The sequence below is a fragment of the Scleropages formosus genome, chromosome 10 (genome assembly GCF_900964775.1).
Source record: "Scleropages formosus chromosome 10, fSclFor1.1, whole genome shotgun sequence".
Classification (NCBI taxonomy): Eukaryota; Metazoa; Chordata; class Actinopteri; order Osteoglossiformes; family Osteoglossidae; genus Scleropages; species Scleropages formosus.
The window spans coordinates 8,278,768-8,297,587 of NC_041815.1; the positions used below are offsets into that span (position 1 = coordinate 8,278,768).

An 18,820-nucleotide genomic window follows, 5' to 3' on the forward strand; every position below is an offset into this window, starting at 1 on the left:
ATGTCAATCACTGCAAACTCCATGATTATATTTATAATCTTATCGCACAGGGCTTTGCATTCTCCAATGTACCTGCTGATTTGTGTGATGGCTTTTGTTGATTTGGTTATACCAATATTCTTTGTTCCAAATATGCTCTTTAATCTCCTGTTTAACTGGAACCATATATCTCTGATGGGTTGCCTGGTTCAGATGTTCTGCATTCATTTCTTTGCATCAGTGCAGACTACTATCTTGCTGTGGATGGCCCTGGATCGTTTCTACGCCATCTGCACTCCACTCCATTACAATGAACACATGAGAATCTCTGCATTCCTGAAATTTGTAATTATACCGATGCTCAGAAATGCAGTTTTCATTTCAGCAATAGTTGGCCTGGCTCGATCTTTGTCATACTGCCAGTCCAACGAGATTAAGCACTGCTTCTGTGAACACATGGCATTGGTCACCCTTGCATGTGGTCCCATATATGTTAACAGTGTTGTAGGACTATGTGGTGTTTTTTTCATCTCAACAGCTGATATCCTTTTAATTGCTCTTTCATATGTTAGAATATTTGTCTCTCTGTTTAAATCAGGCAAATCCAGTCAAAAAGCATTCAGTACATGCATCACTCATATTATTGTCATGTTTGTGGGTTTAATTTTTGCCTTAACATCGTTTCTTTCCTACAGAATAAAAAATGACATGTCATCAAATAGTCATATGGCGATCAGTTCAATGTATTTGCTTGTGCCTACCTGTTTAAATCCAATAATTTATGGTATCAGGACAAAAGAAATAAGACAGCAAGTAATAAAAGCAATTGGAAGCAAGTGTGGAAAAATGTCCACGTAGCACTGAAGTAAGACAGTTTACATAAAAATTACTGATTTACAAACATGTATCTTAACTGTGTCACGCCCACAAACTCGGCTACTAATCAGGCTCCGGGCACATCAAAGGGCATCCCTGACCTTAGGAAGCTGCGGAACCTTGCTTCAGCCTCGTGACTCACTCGTGTTCCTAGTAATTGCTCCTCGTCCTGCTCCTCGTGATTGACTCCCTGGTCTGCCTCGACTCCTCGCCTGTCTTTGAATTACACCTCTCGGATTCTCCCTTCGGACTACGTGCGCACATCGGTTACCCTTGCCTGCCTCCTCGACCATGTGCATGTCTTCCGGATCGCCCCCTGAACCAGCTCACTCTACTCCGCGCTTGGGTTCGACGCACCTGCCCCGCGGAAACACCGTGACAAACTATCTTTTTTAAAATATCTTTTTACGGAATACACGTTTGGTTCGCTTACTAACTACTGTTAGTGTTAACTTAAAATTTTCTCAAGGGTGAAATCATCTTAAAATTATTTAAATGTATTTCTTGCATAAGTCAATGGATCAAAACAATAAAGCAAGCTGTGACACATCCTGAAAAAATAGTTTTGCCATTTGTGTCATATTTCTGGGAACTTTCCATTTTTTCAACAAAACAGAAAAAAATACAACACATCATTAAACATCAGTGTTAAATAATGGTTACAACACCAGCTCATTCTGTTGCGCAGATGATTAAGCAAAATAGTAAGAATGTTATATTGTAAAATACAATACAGGCAATCAATAATACACAGAGCAGTCAGGAAACTTAAGTCAATAGCTTTCATAAATTGAAGTTCATGAACTACGGGTAATTTTACACGGTGCTGTTTGGTCAAGGAGGCATGCTGTGCAGCAATGATCAGGTCTGTCAGCAGCATGTATGGAGATGAGCTGACCATCCTTTTTCCTCTGTCTGTTGTGGCTTAAGTTTGTAGCTCTTACACAAGGTTGTCAAGACGAAGGCTGATGGAGTTATTTAATAGGCTTATTAATATGTACTAGTAGTTGAATGCAAAGGTTGCTGCTTTGAGGGTACTTAGCCAAAATTGCTCTAGTAAAATTTTGTTGTTGTATAAATGGGTAAATAGTTGTAGGCTGCTTTGGAGAAAAGTGTCACATAAATGAATAAATGTAAATGTAGTTATGCGGCATTTTAAGACGAGATACGGATTAACGCACATCTCAGTTGTGCTCAGGCAGGACAATCCACATACTGGATAGTTCCCTGATGATGAAGGAGGCATAGTATCAGGCAAAGGAGCAATTTTTGGGTGCATTGCTTAGGAACGCTGGCTCTTTCATTCATTCATGTCAGACATGTTCGAAAAAAGGAGGACAGGCAGATTGAATTGGAAGACAAGGTGCCACTATTATTCCCCACCTCTAACTCCAGATTACTTGCCATGTTTAAAGGATCCTTCGCAGTCACACAGTGAGTAAGGGATGTAGATTATGAGGTCAATAAGAATGACAGGGTAATAGTTGGATCATCTCACTTCGTTAAAAAATCAGTATAGCTGAATTCACACATTCCTTGCAATGCCTAACTTGGACAAAGTCGAACATGGAATACTGGCTTTCCTCTCAGCACAAGCATGATTTACTGACATTCTGGAATAAGCAAAAACAGAATTCTAGTGTGTTAAGTCTCGCATTTTACTTCGATTTCTAAAACACTTGCATCTGCACTGGACTATGCATCTTGTTTAATATGGTTCAAATCTCAACGTAGGTGCAAAAATAGGCAGGTGGGAGAAGTCATGACCACGTATGTCTTATCCTCTATCTCCCCACCACAACCCCACATTATTGAAAGGTTACACGCTAAATCTCAGTGTCAGTTTTTTTCTCTGTCAAACACATTTCAGATAAAGAAACCAAAGTGACATGGCTGAAGAAATTCATCAAAACAACTTGTCTTTCTACCTGGTAGGGAGCATTACATTTCTATCACATAACATCAGCATTGACATTGCAACAGACATTAACATCTTTTTAGGTATAGGTATACTGTACATAATTTTTCCTGATACTGTGAACCCCATTATTTGAGTCTGGACCAAGGAAATAAGGAATGTCATTCTAAAAATGTTCAAGGTGAGGTCACATAAAATGAAAAATATAAATGTGTCAACAGTGAAAGTTTAATCTTGGTGCATCAGCAACTTTTCCCAATGAAAAGCTTCAACTGATAACACACACACACAGAACCACTTGTCCCATACGGGGAGCCAGAGCCTAACCCGGCAACACGGGGCGTAAGGCTAGAGTGGGAGGGGACACACCCAGGACAGGACGCCAGTCCACCTCAAGGCACCCCAAGCGGGACTCAAACCCCAGACCCACTGGAGAGCACAACCCACTCCAACCCACTGCCCCACTGCGCCACTGCACCACCACACCACCGCACCCCTCTTCAACTGATTACACAATGAATATAATCTTACAGCACAGTTGAAAGTTCAGTAGGAGCTGAGAAAGAAGTTAGTCAGATTTCCACAGTATACTAAAAGAATTCATTCTTTTACAATGGCTGGTCATTTGAAATATACAGTATAAAGAAAAAACACGAATATTAATAAAAAAACATGAATTTTCAGGAGGAAAACATTTTCCAATGCTGAATGTGAATTATTATGTGATCATATATTAGAAAACGTTGACAAAATTAGCTAGAGCAGAAACTCACTCGCATTAAATCAATGCCTTTACATTTGTACAAATTTTATTTGAAGGCCACAGCAAGTAGCGCTGCTGTCTCACAGCGCCTCGGTGGTGTGAGGGGACGTGGGTTCGATCCCTGCTCAGTCTGTGTGGAGTTTGCATGTCCCCCCCTGTCTGCATGGGTTCCCTCCTACTGTCCAAAGACATGATGTTCAGGTTCTCCATAGTGTGAGAGTAACACAGAGAGAGTATGTTCCACTGGTGTATGGAGGAGTGACCCATTGTTAGTATTGTATCTAGCAGTGTAAGTAACCTTGGTGAATAAGGTGTGTGGCCTGATAACACTACATAGAGTTCACTGGAAGTCACTTTGGAGAAAAGCATCTGCTAAATAAATGTAATGTATTATGATATGGCTTTGGCTTTAATTTCAGCTGTAGGCCTAAGTCTGAATAACACCTGTATTTTGCAAGGTGAACCATCAGAAGAAACATCTGTTGTGAAAAGTCAAAAGTTTCAACTCAAGCTCAATTTTCTTTCAAGCTAAAGTACCATCTTCTGGTGAAATAGTCTGAAGAAAAAAGATATTTTTTTATAACACAAACATATTTTTAGCTCGTTTTAAGAACTTGTTTAAAGCCCATCATGTAAACTTAAAAATGGCATTTTATTTTAATGTATAATATAACAATGAAGTCTGAAACCATTGCTCAACTTCCAGGCATGCAGGGCCTTTCTGAGAGCAAAACTGCCCGCTGTCGATAAGTAGAACGATGGTCCTGTGTTTCTGTCTGAAGCTCCTCTTCTAGGGAATACCATAGGTAATAAAAAGGGAAATCTTAGGGACTCAGTGCACAGCACACAACAGGTACGTAATGAGGACCAGTGATAAACAAGGATGTGTCCTAATCACTTCTTGCACCACTGTTAACACAATTAGGCTGCAACTTTTAAATGACCAGCAGAAGGAGAAACAACACTCATGGGCAATCTTTGAGGGCAGAAAACTACTTCCATCAAAACACCTGAGCCTAATTTTCTAAAACCCTTATACATTAATCAGGGAACACTTGTTAAAGAGAGTACCAATTTGGGAAAAACGAAACAACCCAGGAAATCAGGACAATACACACAGAAACACAGATCAGGTTCTTCTTTTCATGCAGCTGTAAGTGTGATCGGTGCTCAGTAATTTTATGGCTTTTAACAGTGTCATAAGAGTTGTGTACAGACTAATACCAAAGTGATTTTACTGTGTAAAATTGCTGCCAATTGTTACAACAAGTGGCAAATTTCCAAAGATATAAATATTTCCCAGTTTCCCGCTTTCAGCTGTATTTTCTTCACTTTTCCCTTCATTTTGTTCAATGCATTTTTGTTGTGTAACAAATGTCACCAGTGATTACAATGCTAGGTGGTTAATGTCAATAAAACATGAATATAGGACTTGCTCCACACGTGTCAATCAATAATGAGACAGAAAATCTGCCTGTTTGCAAGATGATTCTCTCAACAGTGAGCATTAAACAAAACCAGAGATAATGCCTTTTTATTTTCGCCTACTTTCTACTGGTTGTAATCTTAATGTATCTCAAAGTCCATTTACATATTACAATGAGCCTTTCAAAGTATACTTGTAGCTGCAAAAAAAAAATTACAGAACTTAACTAGACCTTTAAATGAATTCATCTATATGATGCTTTTCTCCAAAGTATAAGCGGGTGGGAGGCAGCACACGGGCAGAGATGGAGTTGTATTGATGGAAAGCTCTTCAAATCCCCCTGCCTCAGACTAATTAATGACAATCAGCTGCAGCCCCTTGAGTGAACTTCATGATGGACATTGAAGCAGCTGGTCTGAAAACTGTTGGAGAGGACTGCTTGGGGAATGTTTTTTGGGTGCTTTTTCTTTTCTTTTCTTTTTTTTTTTTTTTGCGGCTTCACGTGAAAGGGCTCTTTTGGTTTAACTAAATCTGTTGTAACTTTTCGACACATGGGGGCAGTTGATAATGTAGTGGAAAATGCTGCTGTCTTTGGCTATAAAGGTTGCAAATTCAAATCCTGTGTACGGGTGTAGTGTAGCTGAGCAAGGTACTTACCCTCCATTGCTCTTGTAAACATTAACCAGCTGTATAAATGGGTAAATAAGTTTAAGTAGCTTAACATTGTAACTTGCTTTGAGTTAAAGTGTGAGAGCGCAATAAAAGGAGAGGGTATTACAGCAATTAATTGCACCCAGCAGCATAGAGGGATTATCTTAAACATGACTGGATTTAAATTTATTTTACATTGTAAGTAATTTATCTAGCAGTGTAAATCACCTTGGTGAATAAGGTGTGTGGAGTGAAAACATAACATAGAGTTCATTGGAAATCAATTTGGAAAAAAACATCTGCTAAATAAAAAGTTCAAATCTATTGTCATAACGGGGGTCCGGAAAAAGCAACGGACACAGCTGCAGGCTCATTCATTTATCAAATGGACTAGGCACAAGAATGATCCAGAGTTGTTCGGGGTCGATCGATCGGCAGATTGTTATGGCGAATAAAGGAGGCTGAACCCAAGTGCACAATCATTTATTCAGTACCAAAGGATTAGACGTGATCTCATGGTCAGGGACAGGTCAAGGACAGACATATGGCTGGTCAATCGGTGAACTGAGCGGAGAGGAGGATCTGAAGTCATGGTTGGGGGGCAAGGCGGGTGGTCGTTACTAAAAAGACATGGAACGGAACTGGGGAATGATGAGAAACAGGAGTTGGAAAAGGTGAGGTAGGTTAGAAAGCACACTGGGGACAGTTGTCTCAAGTAATATGCTGCAACTGGGAAGTGGTAGAATGGGGGTTTTTGTGGACTAGTGCTCCAGTTGAACTCAGGTGCTTAATTGAAGCCTATCCTGTGGAGGCATGGGTCAGAGAATTGTGTGTATATTTCGCCCAAGGTTAGCATCATATCCACTGTTGTGGCTTCTCTGTACAATAACTATGAAGGAACCGGCTGATGTCCTGTTGGAGCCATTCTACTTGTCCATTCGCCTGGGGATGATACCCCGACGTTTGGCTCACATTCACTCCCAACTTCCGCCAGAAGGCTTTCCACACCCAGGAGGTGAATTGAGGTCCTCGGTCAGTCACGATGTCCTCTGGTAAGCCGAAGAGGCGAAACACGTGGAGGAAGAGGAGCTCGGCTGTTTCCAAGGCTGTAGGGAGCTTGGGGAGAGGTACCAGATGGCAGGCCTTGGAGAGCCTATCGATGATGGTCAGTATAGTGGTCTTACCTTCGGAAGTGGGGAGATATTTGAGGAAGTCCAGGGTGATGTGGGACCACGGGTGATTAGGCACCGGCAGGGGTTCCAGGAGTCCCCCGGGCTTCTGAGTCGACGGTTTGACTTGGGTGCAGATCCTGCAAGCCTGAATGAAGTCTTGCACATCCTCTGGTAGGGATGGTCACCAAAAGTGTTTCTGCAGGAGAGTCTGGGTTTTGCTGAACCCTGGGTGCCCAGCCACAGGATGATTGTGGGCCCACTGCAGAATGGTGGGGCGCATGCTGGTGGGAACATATTGTTTTCCGGCGGACTTACCCAGCGGTTCGGGTTCGGCTGCCTGGGCTTGGGCGAGGTCTTTGTGGAAGTCCCATTGCACAAGTGCTACGATGCAGGTCCTAGGTAGGATGAACTCTGGGGTTCATTTGGTTGGCTCTTGCTCATGCATTCGTGACAGGGCATCCGTCTTGGTGTTCTTACTGCCGGGCCTGTAGGTCATAGTGAAATTAAAACGAGTAAAGAAGAGGGCCCACCTGGCTTGTTGGGGCTTCAAATGTCGGGCAGTTTGTGAATATTCCAAGTTCTTGTGGTTAGTGAAGACGACAAAGGGGTGTCTGGCCCCCTCGACCCAGTGCCTCCACTCTTCCAGGGCATGTTTGACCGCCAGAAGCTCCCGGTTTCCGATGTCGTAGTTATGCTCGGCCTGGGACAATTTTTGGGAAAAGAATGCACAGGGGAAACAGCTTGGCTGGGGCCCCCTGGCGTTGAGAGAGCATGGCTCCTACCCCCGTTTCGGAGGCATTGACCTCCGTGACAAACTGCAACTCTGGATTCGGGTGATGGAGGATGGGCGCTGACGTAAATTAGTGTTTCAGGGTATTGAAGGCTCGTTAAGCCTCCTCTGTCCAGGGGAGCCGAGCCTTCTTGCTGGCGGCGAATGCAGTTAAAGGGGTGGCAACAGTACTGAAACCCTTATAAAGTGGCGTTAAAAGTTGGCAAATCCCAGGAACCGTTGTAGAGCCTTCACGGTCAGAGGATGAGGACACTGGAGGACGGTTCTTACCTTGCCTGAGTCTATGGCGAGTCTGTCGCTGCTGAGCACGAATCCCAGGAACGAGACTTGTGTCTGATGGAACTGGCACTTTTCCTCTTTAACGAAGAGGCGATGTTGAAGCAACCGACGTAGGACTTGCCGCACGTGTGACACATGCTGTTCCATGGACTGGGAATAGATCAGAATATCATCTTGGTAGACCAGAACACCATGATTCACCAGGTCTCTTAGGAGATGGTTAACAAAGGCCTGAAACACACTGGGCGCATTAGAAAGACCGAAAGGCATAACCAAGTACTCGTAGTGACCAAGGGCGGTACTGAAGGCGGGCTTCCACTCGTCACGCTCTCAGATCCTGATTAAGTTATAAACACTTCGAAGGTCCAACTTCGTGAATCACTTGGCACAGTGGACGTGTTCTAGAGCGGCTGTGATTAGAGGCAATGGGTGTGGGTACCGGACAGTTATACGGTTCAACCCCCTATAGTCTATACAGGGATGGAGGCCACCGCCTTTCTTCTCAATTAAAAAGAACCCAGCTGCAGCAGGAGAGGTGGACGGACGCATTATACCTGCGGCCAGTGCCTCGGTTTTGTATTGCTGCATGGCCTCTTGTTCAGGCAGAGACAGGGGGTAGACCCAGCCTCGAGGGGGGGTGGGTTGTAGTCCCCGGGACAAGGTCAATGGCACAGTCCCAGAGTCGGTGCGGATGTAGTGAGGCGGTAGTACGGAGGCCTGCTCCTTCCTAAAGACCTCCACCAGGTCTTGATATTCCCTCGGGATGTTCACTTGCTGGGGAGAGTTTGAACACTCGACAGAGGTGGCTCTGCATGGCAACCACAAACAGTTCTCATCACACTGAGGTCCCCAAGCCACCAGTTCCCCTGTACTCCATCGGAAGATGGGGTCATGCAGGGCGAGCCATGGAAAACCGAGAATAACTGGTACCTCGGGCAAAGCGATGAGATAGAACTGCAGATTTTCTTTGTGGCAGGCCTCCACCTCCAAGTGCAAGGGCTCGGTCCAGGTATTGACGAACCCTTGTCCCAGTGGCTGCCTATCGAGTGTGCTCACTCTCAGCCGGACATTCCACCAGCGCTGCGGAATGCTGTTTTTATTCACAAAGCTTGCATCCATGAAACAGCCCACAGCTCCCAAATCAACGAGGGCATGTGTCGTAACAGTGCGTTCCCCCCCAGGACAAGACTATGGGAACTGTGAGACAGTTACACCGCAATGTCCTATTCACCTTAGGCTCTGAGCGGGCCGGACAGTCGGCACAGAAATATCTGGAGCTCCAACAATAGAGAATTAAACGGTCCCGGAGTCTGCGCTGTCATTCTTCAGGGGTGATTGGGCCGTGTCCGACCTGCATGGGCTCCGACTCGGCTCGGTTAGCGGAGGACCCTTCCATGGCCGGCTTCGGACGAGGGCTTCGATCCTGTGTGAGATTGTCCAGCATCGCCACCGTCTTGATAAAGCGATCGAGCATCCAGTTTTCTCCACTAAAGGCCAGCTCCCTTTTCAACCCGGGGTTCAAGCCGTGATGGAACTGGGCTAATAGAGCAGTTTTGATCCAGCCACTCCACTCAGCCAAGGTCCGGAATTCAACCGCATAGTCAGCAACACACCGGTCGCCTTGGCTGTGCTCTATGAGGCGTTCACTGGCGATCTGGTCTTTGTTAGGAAGCCCAAACATCACTTGGAAGCGTGCCTTGAAATCCTGGTAGGAGCCCTTGGAACAGCTCCCCCATGCGGCAGTGGCCCAATCCAGAACTCAGCCAGTCAGGAGAGAGGGAGATCATGTAAGTAATCCGGCTCTGGTCAGAGTGATAAACCTGTGGCAGACTGACGAAGATGAGTTCACACTGCATAAGGAACCCAGAACAACAAGACGGGGTGCCATCATACCTTACCGGAGTTGCCAGCCGCGGATTTTGTTCTGGAAGTCGGGGGGGGGTTGGTGGTCATTCCAGGCCAGTTCTGGTGGTAGCATCAGTATCCCCCATTCGTGTAAAGCGCTTACCAGATCCTGAAAGGCTTCCTTCAGGTGGTTTAATGTGTCTGACCGTGTGTTACCAGCAATGCCCTCTGGGAGGCAAATGCATGCTGGAAGCGCTCTTGCTCCGCTGGGTCCGAAGCTGGGAACCTTCTGTTATGTTTTCCTCTTGGAACTCAGACGCCCGGCCCAAGTACGGGGCTCACAATGTTTTAATCAAGGAAAATACAAAACTCATCAAAAAACAGGCAGGGGTCACCAAGGCACGAATGTAGGCAAAAGGAGAATCCTGTAGGCAGGAGGTCGAAGAGATACCAGGAGGACTTGAAGAGACGGGAGACGGGTTCGGGAACAAAGGTAAGGAGATTGGGAAACAGGGGTGAGAAGGAGAGCAGATGCAATACACAGATGACTAGCAAGGCTGAACTAAGGCTTTGCGTCTTGTTGCGCTCTGAGCTCACACTTATGCGGGTGTCCCGTGATCCACTGCCAGTGTTCCTTGTTGCGTGGACATGGAGGGTGTGACAGTTGTTAAATACAGTTTTGTACAGCCCCAATTCCAAAAAAATGGGACAGTATGAAAAAACATAATGAAAACAAAAAGAGGTGATTTGTAAATTTACTTAGATTTGTTCTCAAACAAAAACTAAAAAGATAAGGTATTTCATGTTTTACCTAATCAGCTGCATTGTTTTTTGAAGATATACGCTTATTCTGAAATCGTCTGCAACACGTTCCAAAAAAATTGGAACAGTCGAGTGTTTACCTCTTTAACATCATAATGTCTTTCACACACACACACACACACACACACACACACACATTTTCAGAACCACTTGTCCCATACAGGGTCGCGGGGAACCAGTGCCAGTCCGTCGCAAGGCACCCCAAGCGGGACTTGAACCCTAGACCCACCAGAGAGCAGGACTGTGGTCCAACCCACTGTGCCACTGCGCCCCCCCCATAATGTCTTTCAGTAACACTTATTAATGATTTGGGCACTGAAGACACCAGTTGGTTAAGTTTAGCAAGTAGAATTTTGCCCCATTCATCCATTATGTAGGTCTTCAGCTATGCAATTGCACAGGACTTTCGTTGACGTATTTTGTGCTTCATAATGTGCAGCACACTCTCAGTCGGAGACATGTCAGGAGTGCAGGCAGGCCAATCTAGTTCTAGTACTCTGCTTAAGCAGCCATGCACTTTTAATCCAAGAAGAATGTGCTTTGGCATTGTCCTGTAGGAAAATGTAGGGACGTCCCTGGAGAAAAATGGCATCTGGATGGCATCTGGATGGTTTGTATTTTTCTACATTAATGGTGCCCTCATAGATACAAAATTTACCCATACCATGAGCACTGACACATCCCCATATCGTGACATGCACTGGCTTTCGAACCACTGATATCAGCTTGGATGGCCCTTTTCCTCTTTGGCCCAAAGAACATGACAGCTGTTTTTTCCAAACCTATTTTAATTTCTGACTTGTCAGACCACAAACATGAGTGTACTGCGGTACTGTCTGTCAAAGATAACACCGAGCCCAGAGAAGCCAGCGGTGCTTCTAGACAGTGTGGATTTATAGGTTCTGCTTTGCAAAAGACTGCCAGAAACACAAATACGTACTCTTCATTCTCACTCAAGATGTTATCCAGGACATAGAGCTCCCAGGTCCAAGCCAGTCCTTCAAAGCTGAACTCTTGTTTACTCTTGTCTTTAACCAGAGAGCCAGCAGTCTACCAAGGGAATACAGAACAGCAGATTTAAGCAGCAGGAGGTCAGACTTGTTGGAGTTTCAGGAACCTGAAAGTGAAGAAGGCTTTGGTTTTGGACTGTAGGACCTACAGCATTCAACAGTGGAACCTGGAATGTAAAACACTTTTGCCATTTTTTTATTTCTGTCTGTACGAAAAAGAAAACGCATCATGCTCTTTGTATGATTTATTTCTTGTGAATTATATAGATTGCAAGATCAGATATAAAAGGAATCCTGGACTGCCTTTTCAGAATCATTAATATTATCAATCAATAATCATTTCAAAACATAATTATTACTTAGATAAGTATAGTTTTTAACTTTTTATAGTGTTTAATATGTATGTATCATGTATATCAATGTTTGGGTACATGGCCCTTAAAAGTAGTGGAGAAAGTTCTGCTGTATACCTGTAGTTAAAACTTGAACATGCACAGCTGTTTGTGCTTTATGAGTTATATTTTGAAATAATGCTTTTTAGAATACATGAAATAAAGTAACTGCTAGATACTAATTAAAACATTTACTTTCCCGCTTTATCGAGGTGTTTTTGAAAGTGCCACACTGTGCAGCAAGATGCAGGAATATGCAGCAAGAAATATCTCTCACACGGACTTCATATTAAGTGGCTTCTCTGGATCCAGAGAGTGGAAACAACTTCTCTTCATCCCATTTTTCCTCTTGTTTTTAATGTCAATCACTGCCAACTCCATGATTATATTTATAATCTTATCGCACAGGGCTCTGCATTCTCCAATGTACCTGCTGATTTGTGTGATGGCTTTTGTTGATTTGGTTATACCAATATTCTTTGTTCCAAATATGCTTCTTAATCTCTTGTTTAACTGGAACCATATTTCTCTGATGGGTTGCCTGGTTCAGATGTTCTGCATTCAATTTTTTCAATCAGTGCAGTCTACTATCTTGCTGTGGATGGCCCTGGATCGTTTCTACGCCATCTGCACTCCACTACATTACAATGAACACATGAGATTCTCTGCATTCCTGAAATTTGTAATTATACCTATGCTCAGAAATGTAGTTTTCATTTCAGCAATAGTTGGCCTGGCTCGATCTTTGTCATACTGCCAGTCCAATGAGATTAAGCACTGCTTCTGTGAACACATGGCATTGGTCACCCTTGCATGTGGTCCCATATATGTTAACAGTGTTGTAGGACTATGTGGCGCTTTCTTCACCTTTGCAGCTGATGTCCTTTTTATTGTGTTTTCCTATGTTAGAATATTTGTCTCTCTGTTTAAATCAGGCAGACCTAGTCAAAAAGCACTCAGTACATGCATCACTCATATTATTGTCATGTTTGTGGGTTTAATTTTTGCCTTAACATCGTTCCTTTCCTACAGAATAAAAAATGACATGTCATCAAACAGTCATATGACGATCAGCACAATGTATTTGCTTTTGCCTGCCTGTTTAAATCCAATAATTTATGGTATCAGGACAAAAGAAATAAGACAGCAAGTAATGAAAGTAATGAAGTATGGAAAAAAGTCCCCATAAGACTCAAGTAAGCCAGCTGAAATAAAAAGATACTGATTTACAAACATGTATCTTAACTGTATTTCTGAAATATCTTTTTAAGATGCACATGTTTGGTTGGTTATTACATACTGTTAACTTGAAATGTTCTCATGAGAGAAATAATCTTAAAAATGATTTATATGTATTTCTTGCATAAGTCAATGGATCAAAACAATAAAGCAAGCTGTGACACATCCTGAAAAAATAGTTTTGCCATTTTTGTCATATTTCTGGGAACTTTCCATTTTTTCAACAAAACAGAAAAAAACAGAACATATCCTTATGCGTCACTGTTAGTGGTTACAACACCAGATCATTCTGTTGCACAAATGATTCAGCAAAATAGTAAGAATGTTATATTGTAAAAAACAATACAGGCAATCAATAATACACAGAGCAGTCAGGAAACTTAAGTCAACAGCTTTCATAAATTGAAGTTCATGAACTAAGGGTAATTTTACACGGTGCTGTTTGGTCGAGGAGGCATGCTGTGCAGCAATGATCAGGTCTGTCAGCAGCATGTATGGAGATGAGCTGACCATCCTTTTTCCTCTGTCTGTTGTGGCTTAAGTTTGTAGCTCTTACACAAGGTTGTCAAGACGAAGGCTGATGGAGTTATTTAATAGGCTTATTAATATGTACTAGTAGTTGAATGCAAAGGTTGCTGCTTTGAGGGTACTTAGCCAAAATTGCTCTAGTAAAATTTTGTTGTTGTATAAATGGGTAAATAGTTGTAGGCTGCTTTGGAGAAAAGTGTCACATAAATGAATAAATGTAAATGTAGTTATGCGGCATTTTAAGACGAGATACGGATTAACGCACATCTCAGTTGTGCTCAGGCAGGACAATCCACATACTGGATAGTTCCCTGGTGATGAAGGAGGCATAGTATCGGGCAAAGGAGCAATTTTTGGGTGCATTGCTTAGGAACGCTGGCTCTTTCATTCATTCATGTCAGACATGTTCGAAAAAAGGAGGACAGGCAGATTGAATTGGAAGACAAGGTGCCACTATTATTCCCCACCTCTAACTCCAAATTACTTGCCATGTTTAAAGGATCCTTCGCAGTCACACAGTGAGTAAGGGATGTAGATTATGAGGTCAATAAGAATGACAGGGTAATAGCTGGATCATCTCACTTCGTTAAAAAAATCAGTATAGCTAAATTCACACATTCCTTGCAATGCCTAACTTGGACAAAGTCGAACATGGAATACTGGCTTTCCTCTCAGCACAAGCATGATTTACTGACATTCTGGAATAAGCAAAAACAGAATTCTAGTGTGTTAAGTCTCGCATTTTACTTCGATTTCTAAAACACTTGCATCTGCACTGGACTATGCATCTTGTTTAATATGGTTTAAATCTCAATGTAGGTGCAAAAATTGGCAGGTGGGAGAAGTCATGACCACGCATGTCTTATCCTCTACCTCCCCACCACAACCCCACATTATTGAAAGGTTACACGCTAAATCTCAGTGTCAATTTTTTCTCTGTCAAACACATTTCAGTTAAAGAAACCAAAGTGACATGACTGAAGAACTTCATCAAACCAACTTTTCACATACACCAAGTTTATTTTTGTAGGATTTCCAGAACTCTACAAGTACAGGCGGATGCGTTTCTTACTATTTTCTTTAATTATTTAGCCTATTATATATTGTAATAATATTATATATACAATTACTATATATGTATATATAATATAACATAACTATTCTGGCCTTATTTGGCAGTTTATTAATAGTGATTGTGATTATCTATCCATCCATCTTCTATCCCGCTTGTCCTAATAGGGTCGCAGTGACAGCAGGGAGAGCAGAGAGGCCCAGCTGCCCCTGTCCCCCGCAACTTCCTCCAGCTCAGCCTGGGGGATCCCCAGCCGTTCCCAGGCCAACTGTGAGATATACTCCCTCTAGTGGGTCCTGGGCTGACCTTGAGGCCTAGTCCCAGTTGGCCATGCCTGGTGTACCTCCAAAGGGAGGCGCCCCGGGGGGCATCCTTATCAGATGCCCGAATCACCTCAACTGGCTCCTCTCAATTTGGAGGAGTAGCGGCTCTTCTCTGAGTTTTTCCCGTATGTCCGAACTCCTCACCCTGTCACGGAGAGTGAGTCCCAACACCCTGCGGATGAAACCCATTTCAGCCGCTTCTATCTGCGATCTTATTCTTTCGGTCATTACCCAAAGTTCATGACCATAGGTGAGGGAAGGGACGTAGATCGACCGGTAAATGAAGAGCTTTGCCTTATGGCTCAGCTCCCTCTTCACCACTACAGTCCGGTACAGTGACCTCATTACTGCTGCTGCTCCCCGTCTGCGGCCGATCTCATGCTCCCTTCTTCCCTCACTCGTGAACAGGACCCCTAGATACTTGAACTCCTCCACCTGGGGCAAAAACTTTCCCCTTACCTGGAGGGGGCATACCATCCTTCTCCGTGAGAGAACCATGGACTCAGACTTTGAGGTGCTGATCCTCATCCCAGCCACTTCATACTCGGCTGCAAACCGTTCCAGTGCATGTTGGAGGCAGCCATGTGACGGTGCCAAAAGGACAACACACACACTGTCTGTCTGAACCGCTTGTCCCATACGGGGTCGCGGGGAACCGGAGCCTAACCCGGCAACACAGGGCGTAAGGCTGGAGGGAGCGGGGACACACCCAGGACAGGACGCCAGTCCATCACAAGGCACCCCAAGCGGGACTCAAACCCCAGACCCACCCACTGCGCCACCCCCCTCCCAAAAGGACAACATCATCCGTAAAAAGCAGAGACGTCACCTTTCGACTCCCACACAGAATGCCCTCCTGGCCTCGACTGCGCCTTGATATCCTGTCCATGAAAACCACAAACAGGAGTGGAGACAAGGCACAACCTTGGCGGAGTCCAACACTCACACTGAACAGGCTTGACTTAATGCTGAGTATGCAGACACAGCTTTCGCTCTGTATGTACAGAGACCGAATGGCCCGCAGTAGTGGCCCCGGTATCGCATACTCCCTAAGCACCTCCCACGGAATTCCCCGGGGAGCACAATCATGGGCATTTTCCAAGTCCACAAAACACATGTAGACTGGATTAGCGAACTCCCATACCCCTTCAATGATCTGTGAGAGGGTAAAAAGCTGGTCCACTGTTCCACCGCCAGGGCGGAATCTTCATTGTTCCTCTTCAATCTGAGGTTCAACTATCAGCCGGAGCCTCCTCTCCAGCACCCCAGCATAGACTTTCCCAAGGAAGCTGAGAAGTGTGATACCCTGATAGTTGGCAGACACTCTCCGGTCCCTTTCTTAAAGACAGGGACCACCACCCCAGTCTGCCACTCCAAAGGCACTGTCCCCAAGGTCCATGCAACCTTGCAGAGACGTGTCAACAATGACAGCCCTGCAACCAGGTGGATCTCACCCACCCCTGGTCCTTTGCCACTGTGGAGCTTACCAGCTACCTCAATGATTTCAACCAGGGAAATGGATTCTGACAGTCCAAAAACCTCTGGCCCTGACTCCTGTAAGGGAGGCATATCACTCGGGTTTAGGAGTTCTTCAAAGTGCTCCTTCCACCTCCCGAAAACATCCTCATCAGAGGTCAGAATTTCTCCACTCCTGCTGAACACAGCTTGAGCGAAACTGCTCCGACCCCATCTAAGCTGCCGGATGGTACTCCAGAACCTTTTTGAAGCTGACCAATAGTCATTTTCCGTGGCCTCTCCAAACTCTTCCCATGCCCTGGATTTTGCTTCTGCAAATGCAGCTGTCCTCCTGGTGTCACGGTTGCGCGTAGTGCGGACGGACTCAAGTGCAGAGTTCTCGGATCGACGTGCACGGAAGCCAAATCAGAATCCATAATCAGAGTCGAGGGGCAGGCGAGGGTCAGGCGATCGGCAAACGGAGTACAAAGGGCTAGGCACAGAACGTGGTCAGGAAGAATCAGGCAAAGGGTCGAAGTCAGGATGGGTTTCTTGGTAACACGGTTCGCAGGGAAATAAGGAGGCAAAACAGGGTTCCACATCTGGGCTTCCTTGGCTTCCCTCTTTATTGTCGCTCCCATCAGGGAACGGCAGGTGTCGCAGATGTGCCAGATGCGGAGAACGTGACACGTGGCAACTTTTCCCTATAAAAAGCTTCAATTAATAAAACAATCAATACATTGTTACATCACACTTTAAAATTCAGTAGGAGCTGAGAATGAAGTTAGTCAGATTTCCACAGTATATTAAAAGAATTCATTCATTAGTAAAAAAAAAAAAAAAGAATTTTCATGAGGAAAACGTTTTCTAATGTTGAATGTGAATTATTATGTGGTCATATGTTAGAAAACGTTGACAAAATTAGCTAGAGCAGAAACTCACTCTTATTAAATCCATGCCTTTACATTTGTACAAATTTTATTTGAAGGCCACAGCAAGTAGCGCTGCTGTCTCACAGCGCCTCGGTGATGTGAGTAGACGTGGGTTCGATCCCTACTCAGTCTGTGTGGAATTTGCATGTTCCCCCCTGTCTGCATGGGTTTCCTTCCACGGTCCAAAGACATGATGTTCAGGTTCCCCATAGTGTGTGAGTAACACAGGGAGAGTGTGTTCCACTGGTGTATGGAGGAGTGACCCATTGTTAGTATTGTATCTAGCAGTGTAAGTCACCTTGGTGAATAAGTTGTGTGGGCTGATAACACTACATAGAGTTCACTGGAAGTCACTTTGGAGAAAAGCATCTGCTAAATAAATAAATGTTATGTATTACAATATGGCTTTGGCGTTAATTTCAGCTGCAAGCCTAAGTCTGAATGACATCTGTATTTTGCAAGGTGAACCATCAGAAGAAACACACACACACACACACACATTTTCAGAACCGCTTGTCCCTTACAGGGTCACGGGGAACCGGAGCCTACCCGGTAACACAGGGCGTAAGGCCAGAGGGAGAGGGGACACACCCAGGACGGGACGCCAGTCCGCCGCAAGGCACCCCAAGCGGGACTTGAACCCCAGACCCACCGGAGAGGAGGACTGCGGTCCAACCCACTGCGCCACCGCACCCCCCAGAAGAAACATCTCTTGTGAAAAGTCAAAAGTTTCACTCACACACACACACACACACACACACACACACACTTTCAGAACCGCTCATCCCATAAAGGGTCACAGAACCACAGCCTAGCCGGTAACACAGGGCGTAAGGATGGAGGGGGAGGGGACACACGCAGGACGGGACACCAGTCCGTCGCAAGGCACCCCAAGCGGGACTCGAACCCCAGACCCACCGGAAAGCAGGACTGTGGCCCAACTCACTGCGCCACCGCACCCCCCCTCAAAAGTTTCAACTCAAGATTAATTTTCTTTCAAGCTGAAGTACCATCTTCTGGTGAAAGAGTCTGAAGAAAACATATTTTTCATAACACAAAAATATTTTCAGCTAGTTTTAAGTACATGTTCAAAGCCCATCCTGTAAACTTTAAAATGGCAGTTTATTGTAGTGTGTCATATATCAATGAAGTCTGAAACCATTGCTCAACTTCCAGGCATGCAGGGCCTTTCTGAGAGCAAAACTGCCCGCTGTCGATAAGTAGAACGATGGTCCTGTGTTTCTGTCTGAAGCTCCTCTTCTAGGGAATACCATAGGTAATAAAAAGGGAAATCTTAGGGACTCAATGCACAGCACACAACAGGTACGTAATGAGGACCAGTGATAAA

General features: G+C 44.6%; 2 protein-coding genes across 2 annotated transcripts; both read left to right on the forward strand.

The window, feature by feature from the left end:
* LOC114911671 (olfactory receptor 52K2-like) lies at positions 1-2,909 on the forward strand. The gene is made up of 2 exons (XM_029255782.1): positions 1-627; positions 2,769-2,909. The coding sequence occupies exons 1-2, from the start codon at positions 1-3 to the stop codon at positions 2,907-2,909; spliced, it is 768 nt and encodes a 255-aa protein (XP_029111615.1).
* A 9,221-nt stretch (positions 2,910-12,130) lies between these two features.
* Positions 12,131-13,112, forward strand: LOC114911619 (olfactory receptor 52D1-like). The gene has a single exon (XM_029255535.1). The coding sequence runs from the start codon at positions 12,168-12,170 to the stop codon at positions 13,110-13,112; it is 945 nt and encodes a 314-aa protein (XP_029111368.1). The 5' UTR covers positions 12,131-12,167.
* Positions 13,113-18,820: the final 5,708 nt, after the last annotated feature.